This window comes from Orcinus orca, chromosome 2 (genome assembly GCF_937001465.1).
Source record: "Orcinus orca chromosome 2, mOrcOrc1.1, whole genome shotgun sequence".
Taxonomy (NCBI): domain Eukaryota; kingdom Metazoa; phylum Chordata; class Mammalia; order Artiodactyla; family Delphinidae; genus Orcinus; species Orcinus orca.
This window is the reverse complement of record NC_064560.1, coordinates 188,339,651-188,359,478: the sequence shown is the minus strand read 5'-3', so window position 1 is coordinate 188,359,478 and position 19,828 is coordinate 188,339,651. Positions and strand designations below refer to the sequence as shown.

General features: G+C 46.9%; 1 protein-coding gene across 12 annotated transcripts in view; it reads left to right on the top strand.

Moving 5' to 3' along the window:
- Positions 1-19,828, top strand: part of TTC7B (tetratricopeptide repeat domain 7B) — a 238,036-nt gene that overhangs the window by 175,362 nt on the left and 42,846 nt on the right. For 9 of the 12 annotated variants that reach the window (XM_049706983.1, XM_049706986.1, XM_049706980.1 and 6 more), the window contains 4 exons: positions 3,961-4,058; positions 8,132-8,293; positions 10,685-10,735; positions 19,196-19,336. In XM_049706983.1, the coding sequence (XP_049562940.1) occupies positions 3,961-4,058; positions 8,132-8,293; positions 10,685-10,735; positions 19,196-19,336 (452 nt within the window). The remainder of the gene's footprint in view (positions 1-3,960; positions 4,059-8,131; positions 8,294-10,684; positions 10,736-19,195; positions 19,337-19,828) is intronic. The other 3 variants (XM_049706981.1, XM_033418622.2, XM_004262336.3) reach the window with 3 other exon arrangements.

Sequence of the window (19,828 nt, the reverse complement as noted above, 5' to 3'; positions counted from 1 at the left end):
GCTTCAGCAAGGGATGCTGTACCTTCTCTGTGCAGCACCGTGCTAAGCTGTTTATACATACGTCCTCCTCAACCCCTGCCTCAGCCTTGCAAGAAAGCTACTGTTCTTTCCACTTCATAGAAAATAAAAGTGAAGCTACACTTCACTTTTATTAAAGAACTTGCCCTAGTTTTCTCAATTAAACAACTAGTAGAGCTATTATTCAAACCCAGGTCTGCCGAACATCAAAGCTCTCTCTCCATCACCCATGCTGCCTCTCTGAATTGACAACCAGCTTTTTTTCCTTTATTTTTATTTTTTATTATTAACTACTTCTTCCCCCTCTTGTCACTGCCACTTAGACCATCTCCATCATGTAGCCATATGATCGGAAGAAAAGTTTTTCTTCCCAAGTCCCATTTCAATCACATTAACGAATAGCATATAAACATTTTTTAAAAAGAATTTATTTGCTCTAACCTCAGTTGGAAATTGGAAACCCCTTTTTTTTTTGCGGTACGCGGGGCCTCTCACTCTTGTGGCCTCTCCCATTGCAGAGCACAGGCTCCGGATGCGCAGGCTCAGCGGCCATGTCTCACGGGCCCAGCCGCTCCGCAGCATGTGGGATCCTCCCGGACCGGGGCACGAACCCGCGTCCCCTGCATCGGCAGGCAGACCCTCAACCACTGCGCCACCAGGGAAGCCCCGGAAACCCCATTTCACGCTAGTAGTCATCCATATTTCGGTGGAGCTTTTCTTTTTACAAAGTGTGCTCTCATTCATCTTCAAAATAGCCCCATAAAATGGGCAAATGTCGTGTTACATCAGACCCATTTTACTGATGAGAAAATTGAGTTTGGGAATGTTGAGAACTTGCCTTGATTCATGTAATCCAGGCTTAAGTTGCCTGGGAAATGTTCTGGTTTCCTATCCAAGGCCCCTCTATTACATCAGTATTTACTGTGTGCCAGGCACTGTCTCAGAGCTGAGAAAGGACAAGGCTGTGACAAGGACCCCAGGGTTCTGGCTCCCAGTCCACCATCAGCTTGCCTCTTGTGTTTAATCTCTGTGTAGCTGTGTTAGAGGATTTCCAAGAGAAGCTTCCAGTTTCTAGGATAACTTAACCATCAGTACAGTCTACTCTGGATTTTCAGTCCTTCTTTAAGGGAATAGAAATTACCTGGATGTGTACATCTACATATGTGGGTCTCTTCAGCTTATGTGCGGTGGATCTGGGGCTCCGTCCAGTTTCCTTTCCCTAAACCCTCTACTAACACCACTGACCAGTAATGTTTTTCCTTTCCTTCCTATCATCCTCCTTCGGAGGTGGTCCTGGCACCTAAGGGCCAGACAGAGAAGAGGTGAGGTGACTAAGCTGTAGGGGGAGGTGGTCCACGGAGTGCCCAAGTAGATGTGTCCCAGAGGGAGAGAGGAAGGCTTGCCTGAGACACGCTGGCCAGAATGAGAGAGCGAGGCCAGGCCTCCCTCTGCCTCTCCTTCCATATCCTGTGGATCATGGCAAAGACAAATCCTGCACCATATAAACAAAGAACTAAAACCTGCTTACAGCATCCACCAAAATTCTCAGTCAGTCGCAACAGTCAGAGTGGAAATGAAGGCATCTCCATTGTGAACAGTTATTTGTTGATATATAAGCAACAGATACTATGGAGATAAACAGATACTATGGAGATAAACTAAGGAATGTAACCAAATATTGTTTCTCAGCTGGTGGAAGGGAAATAGGTCCTGTGTCCCTATCATTGGCTGAGGTTCATAAGTTAAGATCTTCATTTTAGTTGGGGTTTATAACATCTGGAGTAGGAGGTCCTTAACTCAGCTTCTCCACACCTACCGTTGCACCAGACAGCTGGGAGTAAGTTGTCTCCCGAAGTCAGCCAGCCTTGTTAACCCCTGATGCGTATTTGGAGGCATGGTGTTTATAAGGACACCTGGCATGTGTCCAGAAGTTATAATTCTTCTGAATGTTCTGTCTCCATGACCTCAGTTCAGCCTGACACACTTCTGTGTGGGAAGAAGAGGCCACCTCACCTGACAGGGAAGTCACTGAGGCACAGAGAAAGGGGCCTTGCTCAAAGTGACCTACCATTAGTGACAGATGTGGGATAAGAACCCAGACTCCTGGTTGGGTTCCAGGACCCAGCATGACATGCAGCAGCCAACCCTGTGCTCTGATACTTGGTGAAATGAGAAGCCTGGAGGATTGTGGCTGAACCAGACATCTCCCATCCACTTACTGTGATTTGGTCCACTGAAAACCCAGGCAGATCCTTCCTTGGCAATTCCAAGACCTCATTGTGCGTCCTGGAATCCCCAAGGTGATGAAAAACTTCACTATATTTTGAGATAAGATCTTCCAAAAAACTCCTAAGTGGGGAGCCATTGCAACATTCAGATAATTAACTCTTTGTAATATTTTTGTAGTATTTTTTGTAATATTTATATTAAAAATACATGCATGAATAGATCAGTGCTAGAAATATTCAGTTGCTAATGTGATTAATGCAAATTTGCATGTACTTTTATGCTGTCTTCTGCTCAGAGACATTTATTGTTTCTCAGTCATGGAAATAATTAATAGAACAGATTCCAAAAAGCATGTATCCAGTGATGTCATAAGTATAGGCTGACAAACCAGTCTGTACTGAAGCAAGTTTCCTTCTGTTTCCTGTGGATTTCTCTAACTACATCACTGGACGTGGAAATTGCAGCCTGCAAACCATATTAAGTTTCATAGCAAATCTTGTTTGTACCACTTTTAGCAACAGCTGCATAGAGGAAGGAAATTGTGTCCCTTTACTGTGGAATTTGAACTTCTTAACGAAAAAAATCATTTGTAGAGCCCCCAGGTGGGGGAAAAAAAATGGATTCAAAGAAAAGCATTAAAGGCTCAAACCTCAAGAGACAGATATACATCTTTTGATAGAATACCATGATAGAGGAAAAAAGAATGCAATTGTTTAATTGTTTTTACTTACAAGTTTCTTAGAATTAAAAAAAAAAAAAAGTCTTTCTGAGCTGAGCGCCCTTAACGGTGTTCCATTCCCGTTAGTCCCGATGTGGTCTCCCACGTGACTCGCCCAAGGAGTGGGGCTGATCCCGTTACTATACGCAGGAGCAGCCTGGAGAGGGGGCTTCAGTGCCGGAAGCTAACGAGAACCACCGGCCTGGAGGCTGCTGCCAAAACGCGACTGTGTTCTCTCCAAGGCCCAGCCTTCCCAGCTCGGGAACACCGGAAGGGGGCTGTAGCTGCCACTCTGCCAGCACCCAGCTCAGTGTAGGGCCTCACACCTCCTCTCTCTTGTCTATTAAATAGAGGTATCAACCACGCCATTTATCTTAAAGGCTTGTTCTTAGGACACAAACGAGGCCGTGGCTGTGTCACCCTTTGAAAAGGCAGGGCCAGTGGTTCTTGAATTTGGTTATGCATGAGAACCATCTGGGGAGCTTTGAAAACCAGAAATTCTGATTTATTGGGTCTGGGGCAGGACCCAGGCCTCCGTGGCTTTTCGAGATGCCCGGGTGATTCTTCTGTGCAGCCAGGGCTTAGACGCACTGGTGTAGAGCGTTGCTTCCTAAAGACAGCTCGAGGATGATGTGTTCATGGGCTTGAGCCCGACACTTAGCAGCACAGAATGCTCATCAGCTTCCCCCACACGGTGGCTGGAGAACGTGGCTCGAAGTTCTCATTTTTGTGTCTTACAATGACACAAAAGAGACGAAAATTAGCTCGGGTCTCTGGGTGCGGTTTAAAGCGTGTTTGTGATACGGATCCTGAAAGGAATCCCAGACCAGGCCGGGCGGGGAAGCAGGATGCCCGGTGATGAGTGGAAAGGTGCTGAAGAAGCTCCAAAAATGCGCAGAAGGTTTTGCTGCGTTTCAGGAGTCGGGATTGGTTGACTCTGTTGCCTTCCCCTGCCCACCCTTCAAATGACTGACATTTGTAGCTGTGTTTTGCAGTGATTCTGGACGTGGGAGCAGCCTCTTAGATAGAACCATTGCTGACAGACGACAGCTTAATACAATTACTTTGCCAGACTTCAGCGATCCCGAGACAGGTGAGAATAAAAAGCCAGAGGGGCCGAAATGGTGTCAACCGGAAGGGACGTGGGGCCTGGCCCCAAGCCGCGCGGGACGAAGACCACCAGGGCCTGGGGCGGGAAGAAGTCCTCACCCAAATAGGCTACACTGTCGCCTGAGGTGCGTTTTCTCCGGTGTCTTTTTTCAAGTGTTTGTTCACAGTGGGGGAAGTAATATTACTTGCCCAACGCAGCTCTTTGAAATCTATTTTTCCCCTTGCTCTTGGAGCCGAAAATTCGAAACTAAAATTAGACTGTTCCCATCCCCATCAAGCTTCGCCTATGCTTTTCTGTTTCTTTCTCTTTCTTTAGATTTCAGACCTTGCTAAAATCAAGCTTTCGGTTTCTAATCAGTTGCACATATGAACTCACACAACCCCACAGGAAACCCTGCAGGGAGAGGCAGGTGGGTTCAGAGCTTCTGAATCTACTGACCCCACGAGGAAGCTTGTAGCACTTACTGCCTCGGAGCAGATATTTACACCTCAGTTATCATTTGCGTTTCCACAGTTGCCTAAGTACAGAGGGGTAAAGAGACCTCTGTAATCTCCAAACAAGTAACTTTAGTAGTAATACTGACTTTTCAGTGGCAATTCGGAGGACTCGACAGACCCACAAAATGTAAAGAAATCCACGGCGCTTTGAGCCTCAGGGATAGTTCCAGAGCATCATTTGGAAGCTGGTTTTGGTGCTTCTCCCGCCACCCCAGAGGGCCCTGGGTCAGGCTGAATCGCTGTCTGGGTACGCCTGGTCTTCTGTGGGTTGATTTCATGAAAGGAGCCTCCGGGTCTTTCTCCTGCACTGTGCCAGGTCCCGGCTCCTGACCAAGCCCCTCCAAAGAGCCAGAGAGCAGCCCCGAGGCGTGCACAGCCGTCCTTGGAAAATCTCTCCCCAGGTGGCAATGGGAGCCGGGTGTGGTACTCACCCAAGCCCGTCCTCACAGCTGCCTGCCTTCCTGTGCTAGTCTCCCTTTTACCAAATTTAAAGTCGGCTGAAGAAGCCTGATCCCAGGGCCTTGGGGCTCCTAGGTCAAAAGAGTGTTGGGCATCGGAAGCAGCATGAATTATAAATTAGTGCAGTTTAACAGGGCTTGCAGCCACTGCTCAAAATGCAGGCCAGTTAGGCCACAGAGAAACTCGCCCCTGGAGTAGCCTGGCCCCTGGGTGGAGGGGCAGTCATTGGTGGGCTTAGACGGCGCACCAGGCAGACTCTAACCTGGGATGGTACAGCAGAGTTCTGCTTGTGGTCCAGACCTGCTAGAGGGACGTGTGTAGCCCCCCTCGCTGCAGGAGAGGGAAGGTCAGGCTGTCAGGACTTAGCCACTGAGAGGTGAGGCTCGGACCCCGGGGAGAGAAGAGAGGGAGGTAACAGTCACTACAGCTGGTTCACAGCTGCTGTGGCTGCCCAGGGCCAGCTTCCCCTTCTCCCCCACCCACAGGACCCTGCGAGGACACTCATACTAAATTCAGACCCCCTTCCCCACCAGCTGATCGGGACCTTAATCTCCCCTGAGGTCTGAGACTTTCATCCACATCACATTAAAAACAGACAGTGGGAGAAAATGAGGGAGGCCCTTGGGATTCATTCTCCCCTTTGCCCCTTGGGACCTCTTCCCCGGAGCCTCCAGGAGGCTTCAGGTTAAACATCAGGTGCTGTAGCTTCCAGCCGAGGTGTGTCTCCGTGGCAGAGTCGGGGGTCGCTGCCACTTGTCCGTAGTGGACACTGCTCTCCCTCAGGCGCTGGCCAGTGACCAGTTTATTGTGTTGGTGTGGTTGTATGTCCACACGACGCCCTCCAAGACTCCTCTCACTGGCCCTGCCCCCACAGCCCCAAATAGTTGCTTTTCACACCACCACCACCAGTTACTTACCCAGGAGGCCAGGAATCAGAGAAACGGAAGGCCATGTTAGCAGGCCTTATCAGTTGCAGACTGATTATAAATGATGGTAAAACATTCTGAAGTGATCATTTAAATCAGAGAGACTTAAAAATTATGAAGACTCACCTATAAATGGAAAAGATGCCTCCATCTTGATTAATAAAGCCCAGTTTTAGATAGTTCAGCCCATTGGTGGTCGCAGGAGGGCAGCGGTTCTTATTAGTGCATCAGTGGGGACTGCCTGTCTCGTGAGCGACCCACAGATTTGGTCCAAACTTGATTCCGAAGGTTCCATAGAGGTGTTTTGCTTCCATCCCTGCCCTTCCATCTTGCCTTTCCCTAAAGACAACCATTTTTTATTAGCTTTTTGTTTACCCTCCCATACAAATAAGATTATATCTTATTTCCCGTGTCCCTTGACTTGAAAATAGCATACCATATACGTGCTGCACAGCCCCTGTGACGTGTCCCTTTACACATGCCCTGAGGATTCCTCTGCACCCGTTTGGGAGAACGTCCTCAGGCTTCTGCAGTGCTTCTCTGCTTTTCGAAATGCATCCGACAAGAGCACAGCCGGCAAAGACGTGTGGCCAAAGCCGAGGTGACCTGCCACGGTTGTGATACTGCCAATTCTGAGTCATCCAGTGTGCAGTAGACGCCTCTGTGAAGCCACAGGCCCTCTTGGATTGTTGTTTTTGTCTTCCAGAACTAAAATTTATTTCCTTTTTTAAAAAAATTTTCTACTGTGGAAAAATTTCAAGTATACCAAAATAGAAATACTCGTATAATGAATCCCCATGTACCTACCACCAGCCTTCAACAATTCCTATTCTTTTTTTCCTGTATCTCTGCTGTCCCACACTTAGTTTTTGTAGACTATTTTGAGGCAGATCTCAGACATCGTATTTTGCCTGTTAAAATTTCAGTGTATATGTCAAACAGATGAGAGCTCGGTTATAAAAATATAACCGAGATACCATTATTATACATCTGGGTCATTATGAAGTACAGGCTCAGTGTTCTTGATTTTGGAAGGTGAATAATTAACTGGGGTATGGTTTTCCACCTCTGAAATTGTCCATATGCAGATCTGTGTAATAACATAAGGGGAACCCATGTCTACAAGCTTTGGACTATAGCTGAGTCCACTGTGGCTAAAGAGTGGACATTGGTTTTATTAAATGGATGTGGCAGACTGAAAAAAAAAACCCTTAAGGAATATGCTTTCCCTTCTAATATCGCCTCTGGGTCCCCTTCCCCCCACCTCTGTCATCCAATAGGTCCTAGCCATCAGGAGAGAGGAATCAAATGGAGGGACAGTCATTTAACTTTGAAGCTTTGAATCATTGTCTTTTCTTCGGAATAAGTTAGTTCCTTAAATAGAGGAGGAAAAAGAATTCTTTTCCTTCCTTTTGCCTTCAAAACAGGAAGTGGAGTAAGGAGATTTATCTTTGATCATTGGTAGATATTACCAGACACCGATCCGTAGTAAGGATTCTTTTGCCTTGAAAGTTTGATCCATTTTGTCTGGGAAAAATTTTAATTTGGCACTGCAGTGGTTCTCCCTACTGCTGTGTATCTCTCCAGCTGAAAGCATGGAAGTGACAGTAATAGCTTCCTTTTCAAAATGCCCGGCCAGTGGACCCAACCGTAGACCAGCTTAGCAAGCTTAGACTCCATTGTCACGATTCAGGGACCTGACCCATTGTTGCACCTCAGTTATCTGCACCTAGAAAGACCTTAGTTTTCAAGTAAACTTTATATAAGTGCTTCTCATAAAAAACAAATCAAGGAAAAGTCAAGTTCTAATCCTTTCCAATTGAAAAGCAGATAGTTTCTTTTCCTCCAGAATGTCCTGGGTATTCTAGGTTAAAGAGGTATCATTTTCAATGGATCATACTGCTGAATCTGTGCCCAGGTAAATCTGAGATGTTTTTATGCCGTGGTGTTGTTGCAGAACAATTAAATAACCAGTGGAAAAAACAGCAAATTTGTTTTCTTCGAAAAGCACTTGTATTCTCTTGTCAAGTAGAGGAATGATTGTGTATTACATGACCTCATTTTCTTTGCAGCTTATGTGAGTATATTAAAAGCCAGTTTATTTTTTTTCTTTGTGTTTCTAAAGTTTTTTTGCCTTTATCCTTTTTTTTTTCTCTCTCTTTCATGTTTTTAGTGTCAGATTCCTCCTCCTCCTCTTCTCTTTCAAGAACCGAATCTCCTCTCCACCTGTTTGTATCTTCTCATCTTCATTCTCATCCCAAACCCGATACCTTTGTGTGGCCCCCGGCAGCTCATTCAGTCAGTGACCCAGGTCCCCGCCAGGAACCCTCTCTGTGTAAACATGGTTTATGGTTTTTTCCTTTCTTGTTAGATCTGCTTCATTTGCCTGATGTTTTATTTTCTGATAATCTTCCTAACTGCTAAGCTGGATCGGAAACTCCATCAAATTTACCTGAGAGAAAAATCTTGCTAGTTTGAAAATCCGAAAACTGTGCGGGCAGAAGGAGACGTTGGTGCCCAAGTTCCAACCTCCCTTTTAAAAAGTAAAGGAAATCTGTTTAGAGCAGAATCAATAGAAGCTTCTCTGGAGCATCGCTTCCAGTTCTTGGGGACTTCTGTGCTTTCTGCTTTCCTGGAGTGGATATAAATTCATACAGATCTCATTTTTTAAAAAGACAAATTAGAACATTTTGCAAATAATAATTTACTCCTAATCATTTCTGGTTTTCAGTTTAGAAATTAATTCAACAAGTATATAATAATCAAGGTAGTATTCTAAAGATATCAGTCCTATGCCTTTTAAGTATGTGGTTCTCAAACCTTACTGTGCGTTAAAATCACCCAGAGAGCTTTGAACGCTGCAGATTCTCTGGGCCCTACCCCGGAGTTTGTGATTCAGGAGGCCTGAGGTGGGGCCCCAGAATCTGGATTTATAAAATACCTCCTTAGGATCCCGATGCCAGTGGGCTGTGTACTACATTTTGAAAAACAATGCTATAAATTGTTTTCTGTGTGCAAGGAAGGAAAACGTAGGGCTTGTGTCATGAAACTATGCAGGGAAATTGAACAGTATTTTAATCTAATCTTGATTTTAAATAATAGGGAAATTTGAAAGTCTGTTTTAGGGCGTTTAGGGACTTGTCAATGGAAAAAAGATCCCTGTATTGAAATGAGACACTTGTTGATAAAGCCCTTAAATGGCACCTAAATATGGATCTCACCAGGAGAGCCACCCTTGTTCTTCCACTCATTTATTTAATGTTCACTTTACCCACAACACGGCCAGAAAATTTAATCTCTGTGTCCATGATTTAAAAGGGCTCATCTTTGTTCCAAACACTCAGTTATATGCTAAACAAAAGCTCATAAGGGGAGCTGCTGCCAGAAAGAACTACTTTCCCTAATGCGCTTATCTTTCTGATGGTAACCTGCTGTGTTACACACACACACACACACACACACACACACACACACACACACACACACAGTCTGGCAGAAAGGAGACTATGATCTAAAATAAATAATTCAAACCAAGAAACACTCTGACCTTACTTATCTGCATATTAAGTGTTCTGAACTCAGCCTCAACGGCAATCCCAGTTTTATGAAATGGAATATGAAGATAAAATTTACAAACTGCTTATGTCGTTTTTAATCCACTTCTTAAAATAGATATTTTCCCTTTAATATGATGCCTACGGGCAATTGCCAACTTTTTCTTCTTTCTGCTTTGGTTTTTCCAGAAAAAATTGTTTATTACACTGACTTTTGCCCAGTTTTCTGGGGTCTTAAAATGGGATCTTACTGTTCTAGAATAATGTTAGATGTTCCCACTGCCCCATCCTTTCTCGTTTGCACAATGAACCCCCCTACCTCCACACCCTGCCAGTAGTTATCTTGTTGCATCCCAAGGAGCCCTGTGTCCCTTTAAACCTCTGAAGATTGAAGTCCAGACTCTTCTGGTGGGGCACCTTATATCAGATTAATTAGCAAATTGTTAGGGCGATGAGCACCCACTGGGCTTTCTGCTGAACGTAATATGTACCAAGCAGTGCTCAGTTGTTTATTCTCTGTGAAGCTCTGAGTCATCTTCCATCCTTAGGGAGTGCATAGCCAGTAACCAGGTGTTTTAAGTAAGACTGTTCCCCTCCCCCCACCCCATAAATACAACATTTAGTTAGAGAAGGGAAAACGTAACATACATTGCTAGTAAATGTAGAATTTCTTGATAAAAATTATAATGAATTTGAATCCCAACTCTTTCCCTTAGGACAGATAGCCAAGACCTGAAGTTTTATGAATTTCTCCCTCCAGTCCTTTACTTCACAGGATTGAAAGCTAGCCCAGCCCTACAAACGGTTGGAATCATGATTAGGGTTAACGTGTGGAAAGATCTGAAAACTGCTCGTTTGATTATTTTTCCCTTCCCTTTGGAATTTCCTGCCCTGGAAACAAAACACATTACATGAATTGGTCAGCTTTCATGTGCTGAGTGAACATTTAAACGCGGAGGGGAATGCCCAGTTGGCCTTTCTTTGCTTAAAAAAAAAAAAAAATCATTGTTAGTGGAAAAACATATGTCACTGTTGAATTGAAATCTGATTCCAGACAGCCAGACTTACGGTTGGAGGGCTATTAGAACTCCGTTTGCTTTTTTAGCCTTAATTTTGATTTTTCAAATGTTTGTTTCTTGGTTTTAATTTTTGGTTTGATTTGTTGTTCCAAGGCAACTCTCCAGAAGTATACTTTCATGGTTTCCCCTCCCTTTTTTCAGTTAGTAAGTAGTTTACCGATCTATCTGTTAACTTTTCTGAGGGTCCCCAGAATCACGCTGACCCCACCATGCAGTGTGTGTTGTGGCCGTTGACCAGGAGTGTTGAGATGGCTTGGACCTGAAGCTTGCTCACCCCTCCCGCTGGGGACCAGCCCTCCCAGGCCCTCTCATGCTTTCTGCAGCTCGGGTGTAAACACTGAGGAGGCAGCACTTGTCTGGGAAGGACTACAGAAGAAGGCATTGCAGGAAGAATGCCCAAGTAGGGGCGTGCAGTGGCTTGGTCAGCAACCCCACGGGGGCTGATCAAAAGTGTGAGACGTCCAGCCTCCCCAGTGTGGCTCATCTGTAGATCTGGGGTAGAGGGAACTAGTTGAATCTTAAAATTCCTTTCCAGTTCAACCACTATTGCTCATAGAAAACAATTCTAATAATTCGTTTTCCTAAAATAAGCTAATCAGACATCATAAAACTTAAACTACTTCTACCAGAATTTAAAGCAGACTAAGCAATTCCCTTTAAATATGTTAAAGGGAGGCTTGACATATTTATACAAGGGACTTAACTACTTCCATAAAAACAGCTCCAAGTCTCTCAAGGGTCAGGAAACCTGGGTTCGGGGGCCAGTGCTGCAGAGGAATCCAGGCAACTCATTTAACCTTCCTGGCCTTAGCATCCTCATCTGTAAAGGTCTTAGTCGACTAATTATTCTGTTCACACACACCTTTGGGGTTTGCCGGTAGCGGATCCTGATTTCAAGCCTCGGCCAGGTGCCTTTCTCCCCAAGTTGCAGCCTGGACTCTGTGGCCTCCAGAGGGCAGTGACCGGCCAGGTGGGGAGAGCCGGACTGGAACGCAGCCGCCAGGACCACCCCCCCGCCCCGCTGCCCTCACTCCTGAAACCTGAGGATCCCAGGCGCCCCCAGCAGCGAGCGCCCCAGCAGTCATCCTTCTGGAGAGAAGTGCGGGTTGAGGTTTTATTCTTCTCTCCAAGAACGTGCTGACTGGGTGCTCAGCTTCATTTTTCATATCACCGATTCTGGTGACACCGCGGCTCTCTTCAGGAACCAGGACAAGAGAATAGACATTAACGAGAAAACACACCTCTCAAACGAGCTAAGGTGAGAAATAAAGCCAAGGTAGTCGTTTTGTCTCCTTCCACGGTGGCTGGCGTTGTATTATTGACTTCGCATTTTTCTAACATTCAGAAACATCTGTCATGATCAGGAAGTGACTAGTCAGGTGGTGAATTTCACCCTCTGCTACTGCTTAATAGAATAAAGTCATCTTTGTCACCTATATGTGACCAAAAAATCACTCTAGTGATGACCCCACTGCTTTCGAGGAGTGGCAGTTTAAAACATTCAGCCCTAATGATTCAAGTATAAACCTTTTCTTGCCATTTTAATTAAATTAAAATTAATTCTCCTTAAGTAGTTCTGGGGTGTCTTTCTTTAAACAAGGTCGGTTGGAATTTTAGGAGATGGACAAGTCAATAATAAATGGCACTCGGGGAGAAGTTGAGCGTGTGACCAGCAATTAGACTACGGCCTGAGCCAGGGAGGCTTCTCCCATCAGCTGCATCAGAGACAAAAGCCTTTCCCAGGCGGAAGGACACTTCATTCCAGAGACACGGCCTCATGGCTGTGCACGGGGGAGGGTTTGAGGAGGTGGGTAGCCTCTGCCCTGTGCAGTCCTCCGGAAGGTGCTGTCTCCCGGCTCACCCTCACAGCGGGCCCCTCCCTGCATGTGCGCCGCTTAGCTCCGCCAGCCCCCAGCAGCAGCACGCAGGCCAGCCCCGCATGCCCGCTGGTGACCACATACCCCTGCCTTCGGGGGATCCCTCCCTAAAGCTTTCCCTGGAAAGGACTTTCCCCTTTCAAGAGAAGGCACGTCCCGTCAGGTTTCAACTGTGCTTGATGTTCTGTTAAAGTCATTTGGAAATTGTGATCTCGTCTTGGGACCGTGGGTTGGCTGTCCAGATTTCCTTGGCTATCTTAACCTCCTTTTTCACTCAGTGAACAAAGGAAAGTATCTACTAGAATGACCCCCAGAGCTATTTATCAGCGGGACCCACAACCAAGAGGCCCCATAGTCGGTGGGAGTTGGATAGACCCAGCAGCGGCCCCTAAGTCCGCCCCAGCCCCGTGGCCCCATCACGTGGGTGGACATGCTGTGCAGAGGGCAGGGGGCAGCCCTCGAGGGATCAGAATGTGGAAGGGGGATCTCTGACAGCGTGCTGTGAAGAGCCCACCACCCCCAGATCAGCCTCCTCGAGAGGCAGGACCGCCTCCAGCAAAGATAGGAATTGTCCTCGCCCGGGGTTGGCAGGGTGGGGAGTGGAGGAAAATGGCTCATGTTTTTAAGGTACAGAGAAAAATATGCCTAATTTGAGTGCTGAAGTGAGAGCAGACGCTCGCATCTCTCCTCCCGCCTCAGAAAAGAAGAGACAGTCATCACTGTCTCCTCGGGTCCAAGGACGTTCGGGTTCTTAGAGCACAGGGGCCAGGTGTGAGGTCACTGGGCTGCCAGCAGTCCGCAGTGTTGCACTGATTTATGCGCAAGCCCTATCTTGAGAAACAGGCATCCTTTTCCTGTTAAAAACGAAGAGTTTTAAGCAAAGCTCTGGGGCAGAACGCTTAGTCATTCAGATCGTTGTTCAGTTTGCAGGGTCTTTAAGGGGGGGAGGGGCGCCTTCTTTTCTTTAATTCTTTCATTGTTTGGGGGGCACAGCTTCTAAGAACCGGAAGCTGAATAAACTCTACTGACAGATACGATGGAATCACTTCAGGACTGAGGGAAAATAAGTACAGAGATTTATTAGCGGTGGGTAGTTTCTGCACACTTGGTTTCTTTTCAGAAAAACGTGGGGAGGGCAAGTATCTGCCGCGGCGGCATCAGGCAGAAAGAATGTGGGTGACAAGCAGAGAGATGGGACTTGGGGCGCGGCCACGTGCTCTACGTTGTCTCACGTTCATGCATAGGGGGCATCCGCGTTAACTCTCCAGGGCCGGGAAACAAAGAGCAGCCTGAATCCTGAGCAAACACCTGTGAGATGTGCCTCCTGATGTCTCTTTGGTAGAGGATTCTTTTCGCACATCAAGTAACATAGCTGTCTGTTGTTCCTGAACCGTGTTGCTCACCAAGTCAGCAGGCAGCAGGGCTGCATCTGAGACCTGTTCATCTTCTACATGCTGTGAAGATATGAGGGCACAGGGAAGGTGGACATCCTTCAGACCATAGCAGCTTACATAATGCGACCAGAACAGCCAAAAGGGTAGCTAGAATATAAATACATGCCATGCACTCAGTGACCCTGCTTGTGAAAATACAGGTGATGGAACATAACTAGGCCACATAATTTACTGAGCCCTTTGCTTCACAGAATTATTGGCTCTGAGATCCCTTTGAATGAGGAGCCTTGGATATGGAAATAGGGTCCACGTGTGATTGCCACATTTGAGGTCTGTGTGAAATTGACCGCGGGTGTAGTGTGCTTTGGAAAAGGATTTTTGGAAAGGCTTCAACTGCAACGGCAAGTTGACCTGGCTGTGCCCGGCATCCTACTGTGGCAGGGTTTCTCCACAGGCTTCAGCAAATGATAGGAATGTGGGGCAGACATCCTCCAAGCTGAGCTTGGACTCAGCTTCCTGAGGTCAGGGGCCTGGGTTCCTGGCCCCTCAGCCCATGGGGAGATGACTCTCCACTGCAGCTCCTGGGGCCTCTCTTTCGCTGCCCCTGTCCCCCACCCCACCCAGACAGTGGTCCGGGGGGGAGGGGGGACTCAGATAAAGACCCCAGATGTAGGGATCAGAACAATTCTTCAAGTGGCATTTTGCCTGTGTATCAGGTGTCCGAGATAACATTTCCTCTTGGGCCTCCAGCTGGGAGGAAATTCAGGTCTCCTCAGCTCCGGGGCATCTTATGCCCCCTGGACCACTGGGGCAGTCAGGTTACAGAACCTAGGCCAGATGTTAGGGCGTGCCCTCACCTGCCTGTGTCAGCTGTCGGTTTAGTTGGTTTTGCAGTAGCTTTTCAGAGCCACTGTGCCCTGTGACTGAGGGACCTGGTGGCTGCTCGGCTCTCAGGGTTACGACAGGGATAAGCGCTTCTCAAATTAACGTGATAAATAAGAGGTGTACAGTGGCCGGACACATCTGCTGGCTTACCTGTCGAACCTGATTATTTGGAAGCTTGTTTCTCCAGAGTCTTGGATTTCAAATTAGAAATATGTCTTCTCTTCCTCCCTCTAATTCCTTTCTCAAGCCTCAATTTGTCCATTTCCCTTAGGGGAATAATCCTCTTAACCCCCATGCACGCTGTAGGAGTACATTTGCTTTGGTGAGAAAGGGGTTGCTGTAAAGATAGGCGGGTTAGAACTAGCATTTCTAGGTGTTACCAACAGAAATCAAAATCTGTTTTGCCACTTACCTTTTTCAATCCTATGAAACAGTTAAGTTACAGGTTGTTTTGATTATTTGTAATCAGATATATATCCATTCTGATTCATAATGATGTTTATCCCTTTTTTCCTCCAAATTCTAACCCAGTGGAAGAATTTGATATACTGTGCTATTGCCAGAAAGAGTAGACATTAACTATTAAATAATTTTACCATTATCATAGGTCGCCTACCATTATTAATGAGTACTGAATGCCCTAATATCCATCCCCAGTTCAGAACCTGAAGGGTCTCTTCCCCTGTGAGGTGTGTGTGAAAAGGGATCGACTAGGAAGGAAACAGTTATTTCTGACGAACCTCAGTTACCCTCCCTATTTAAGCGGGTTAGTTATGTTAGAGCTGGGAAGCCCCTAGGTGAGTACAGTGTTAATCCAGCTGTGCACCACTGTGCTTCTTAGTCCGGGTTGTTGGAAGTGAGCACAGCCATGCTGAGAAGCCCCTTGAGACAGGGAAGGTTCTGGCCTCTGAGCCATTAGGGAAGGACAGTAGGGCACCCAGACGTGCTTCCCCAAAGAGGGGCCACTCTTCTAAATTTCACACAGTGATGTGTGTATTGACAGTACTCATTCTTCCATCCATTCATTCATCACTCACTCATTCTGCAAGCATTTACCAAGTACATTGCGTGGGCCTGGCATTGTTAGCCCCTGAAAATACCTAAATGGAGGGCATGTTCCTGTCTTCCAGAACCACCCAGTCTCGGAGGAGAGACAGTTACATCAACTTTTTACATAAAACAGTGTGGTCTGTACAGTGATAACCATACCCACAGGGGGAGATGGGGCACTGAGGACCCGAGGCCTAACTTTTTACACGAGGGTGGTAGGGAGAAGAAACAGAAGGCTCACGGCAGCCTTCCTGGTGGAGGTGGCATCAGGGCTGGATTCAGAGGCTAGATTCGGAGTTAGGATAGTGTTTGAGTCCTGGTTTTGCCACCTGCTGGCTGTATGACTTTGGGTAAGATACTCACTAAAATCTCAATTTTGTCCTCTAAACAATGTAGGTAACAGTGTTACCTGCCTCAAAGAATTGTTTAAAGGTTAAGTGAAATAATATATGTAAAGTGCAAATCAGAGTGCCTGAAACAGGCCACGTTCACTAAAGCCGATACACCACTGCTGGCGTCATCATCATCATCATTTGCCAGACCTTATTCACAGCGAAACATTGATTGTAATAATAACTTAAAATCTGTTATTTTACAGATGATTATGTGAAGCATTAATTGATTTAGTTGTATATAGATACCACAGAGAGAAGGAACTTTGACATTAGTTCTGACGAGTGCATTTGTGAACCAAACAGTTAATCCAAAAAAACAAAATTAGCACCTCCAAAAGTCACAAGTCCTTGTAGCAAAGGAGCCTGAGAACCTGGTAGAAAATGTGTAGGATTTTTCTAGAGCGGTAGTTTATTATTGTTCTTTTTGAAAAATGAATTAATAACTAAATATTTTGAGCATTTCTCAGTTTCGACTTCTCATGGGTCAATATCAATAGATATAACCCGTGTAAACAAGATCTCTTGAGGGGTCTCAATAAATTTGCAGACTCCTAAGGGATTCTGAGACCAAGAGGATCCTGAGAACCTCCGTCCTAAAGGACAAGATCTTCCCGGTACTCTTTCCCCAGACTGTTGGGCTGCAGGGAAGCGGGACAGCTCAGGCTGGCTGGCCTGTGTAGAGGACGCCTGCAGGCTTTTCTTGACCACATGTCAGTTAATAACACCTGCTTCCTCTCTCCCCAGGTCAGGGGCCTCAGCCTTAGCTGCACATTGGAACCACCTGGGCTATTAACAAACAGATGCCTGGTCCCACCCCTAGGGTCCATGATTCGGTCGGTCTGGGCTGTAGCTACGGCATGTGATTTTTTTTTAATCCCTAAGTGATTTTGATGCGAAGTCAAAGTTGAGAACCACTGTTGAAGGTAGTCAGTGAGGAGGTGAGTCGGCTTGATAATGTCAGAACGTAGCAACAACAACCTTATTTATTTACTAATAGTTGCTGTTGAAAGTCTCAGGGAAACTACATCAAATCATTGTTATCAAAGTTAAAGCATTGATTTTTCCATAAAAAGGTTCAAAACAAAACAAGACCCAAAAAATCAACAGCAGTTTAATCATTTTGCTGTTTGGGGTTTCTTTAGGTAGTCCCACACACTTTGTCTAAGCAAGGTCAGTTCTTAGCTGACCTTCGTCAGTTCTCCTGGATCATAATGATATCGATCAGTGTCTCTGAACTGGGCCTCGAGATCCTCCTTGCATGGCAGCGCTCGCTCTGGAGGACTCGCGGGTCCTTCTCCAGAGGCGCCCTCCTCATGCTTTTCCCCGTGGGCGCTGTGTGTGGATTATCCACAGACGCTGGACTCCCAGTCTGGTTCCCATCCACCTCCTGCATTTTGCCTCCACCAACCCCACCCCACTGAAGGATTTGAGTGTATTTAGAAAAATCCATGTTTCCTTTGTGTTGGAATATGGATGGCCAGTCTATTGCCGCAGGTAGTCTTAAAAAGGAATACATGAATTTTTATTTAAAAAAAAATTTTTTTCAGATCAGTTAATTTCCAGATTTTGTCTTCGTGAAATACAATCGTATAGTCTGAAAATAATAACTTTGTGCTTTCCTCTTTTCAAATCTTTCACGTCTTATTCACTGTTTAGAACTTTTAGAAGCTTTCTTCCTTAAATATTCATGAAAATAGAAGGCATTCTTATGTCATTTGTGACTTCAATGAGACAATCTCTGATGTTTAACTGCAAGAAGTTGCTGGCCCTTTGTGCCTTACTGAGAATATACTTTCCCATTTCTAGATTAATATTTTTCTATCATAAAAAGGACCAACTTGGTGCATCTCAAAGCCCCAACAGAAATTATTTTTATGCTCACAGTCTCATTTTACCCAGAGTGAAATTTATTTGAGTAGTCAGCATTTATCTCTCTATATCATCACCATTTTCAACCTCACGATAAGTCGATAGTTACCACTGAAGGCGCTGGAACGTTTATCTCCGTATTACGCTTTACGATGCGTTATAAGTTAAGAATGTTGCCAGTGAATATAAATATCACCGGGTTTAAATTTGAAATAACCGAGACTCCCGCTCTCAGCTCTGAAACCATTCCTCCAAGAGCGGATGTTGGAAAGAAGTGGGGAAAGAGCCCCTGTTTGGGGAGGTGGCCTCCGATCGCCAGGACCTCCCGAGGGTCAGCGTGGAGAGGAGTGTGTCATTTGACTTATCGGACTTCTGAATAGAAGCCCTTTGGCCGGTGAATGTGCTCAGCCTGCCGCCTCCCCCAGTTCTCAGGACAGTAGCTTCTGCAGAGGAGTGAGGCGGGTGCAGCTCCTGAGCTCCGGGCCCCTTTGCCGTAACCTGTCCTCGGCGAGTCTAGTATTAGCCTTAGTGATAGACACCTGCTTAGACAGCAGGCAAATTGTGCTTTGTCTACAGTTTTTAAGGCATGTCCTAGAATACGGTTCCAGATCCCTCAAAGGCCAGGGAATGAAACGGGCGGTTGCTGGGTTTGTCTTGAGAATGGCCTCCATCTATGCCAAATCCTGCCCCAGGAGGCAAGTGTGGTTCCTCCCCCTGCCCCCCAGGTAGTTTCTAGGTTCAGGCCCAGGCGGGAGTGCTTTGTCACCTCCCTTCGTAGTACTTCACGTCTGCGAAGTTTCAGCAGCGTGTCACGGCCTCGTGGCTAGCTGTGCCTCTCCTGCCCCGACACTCAGCCTGCGCTCGACTCAGCTCCCGGATGGAGCATCTGCACAGCGTGTGCTCTGTCCTGACTAAAAGACGAACTAAAGCAACGGACAGAAACTAAGGTGCCAGGCCATAGTGACTGTATGGACAGTAAGGACCGTAAACCTCAGAAACATTGTGAGGGAGGGGTGTGTGTACGTCTTGAACCCGTGCCTGTGTGTGAGGGGGACGGCTGGCTGTGTGGGTCGGTGGCTGGCTCTGGGTCTGTCCTTCCACCTCTGATGCCGTCTTCCCGAAACCCTCCCGCAGGCTCTGTCCACGCCACGTCGGTAGCAGCCTCCAGAGTGGAGCAGGCACTGTCGGAAGTGGCGTCGTCTCTGCAGAGCAGTGCCCCCAAGCAGGGCCCGCTACACCCCTGGATGACGCTGGCGCAGATCTGGCTCCACGCAGGTACCGCTCCGCCCCTCAACCCCACGCCCATCTGCCGCTCTGCCAGAGGGGAGCTTGCGGCCTGGGCCGCAGGGTTTATGCTGTCGCAGGGGCCAGAGATCTACACCCCAGACTTTCTTTGAGGGGGACAGCAGAGCGTGGTGTCCCGGACCCGACGGAGGTCTGGCAGTCCTGCAGCCTTGGAGTGGAGCCTCAGCTCTGCTACTTACCAACAGCTGCATGGGCTGGATGTGATAGCCTCCCCTCTCAGCCTCGGTTTCCTCATCCGTATGGGGGGCAATAGCATCGTCTCCTAGGGTTGGTGAGCACAGTGCCTGGCACACCCTGGTGGTGAAGTCTAAGAGACCCTGGGAGAGGGGCCAGGTGTCCTGATGACACAGATGTCTTTATCTAAGCCGAGGGGGCGGGGGGAACAGCGTTTGGATGTCCGAGCTGCCACTTCTGACGGCGCTCCTGGTAATCCTCAGAGAGCGAGGCAGGTACCAGCAGCTG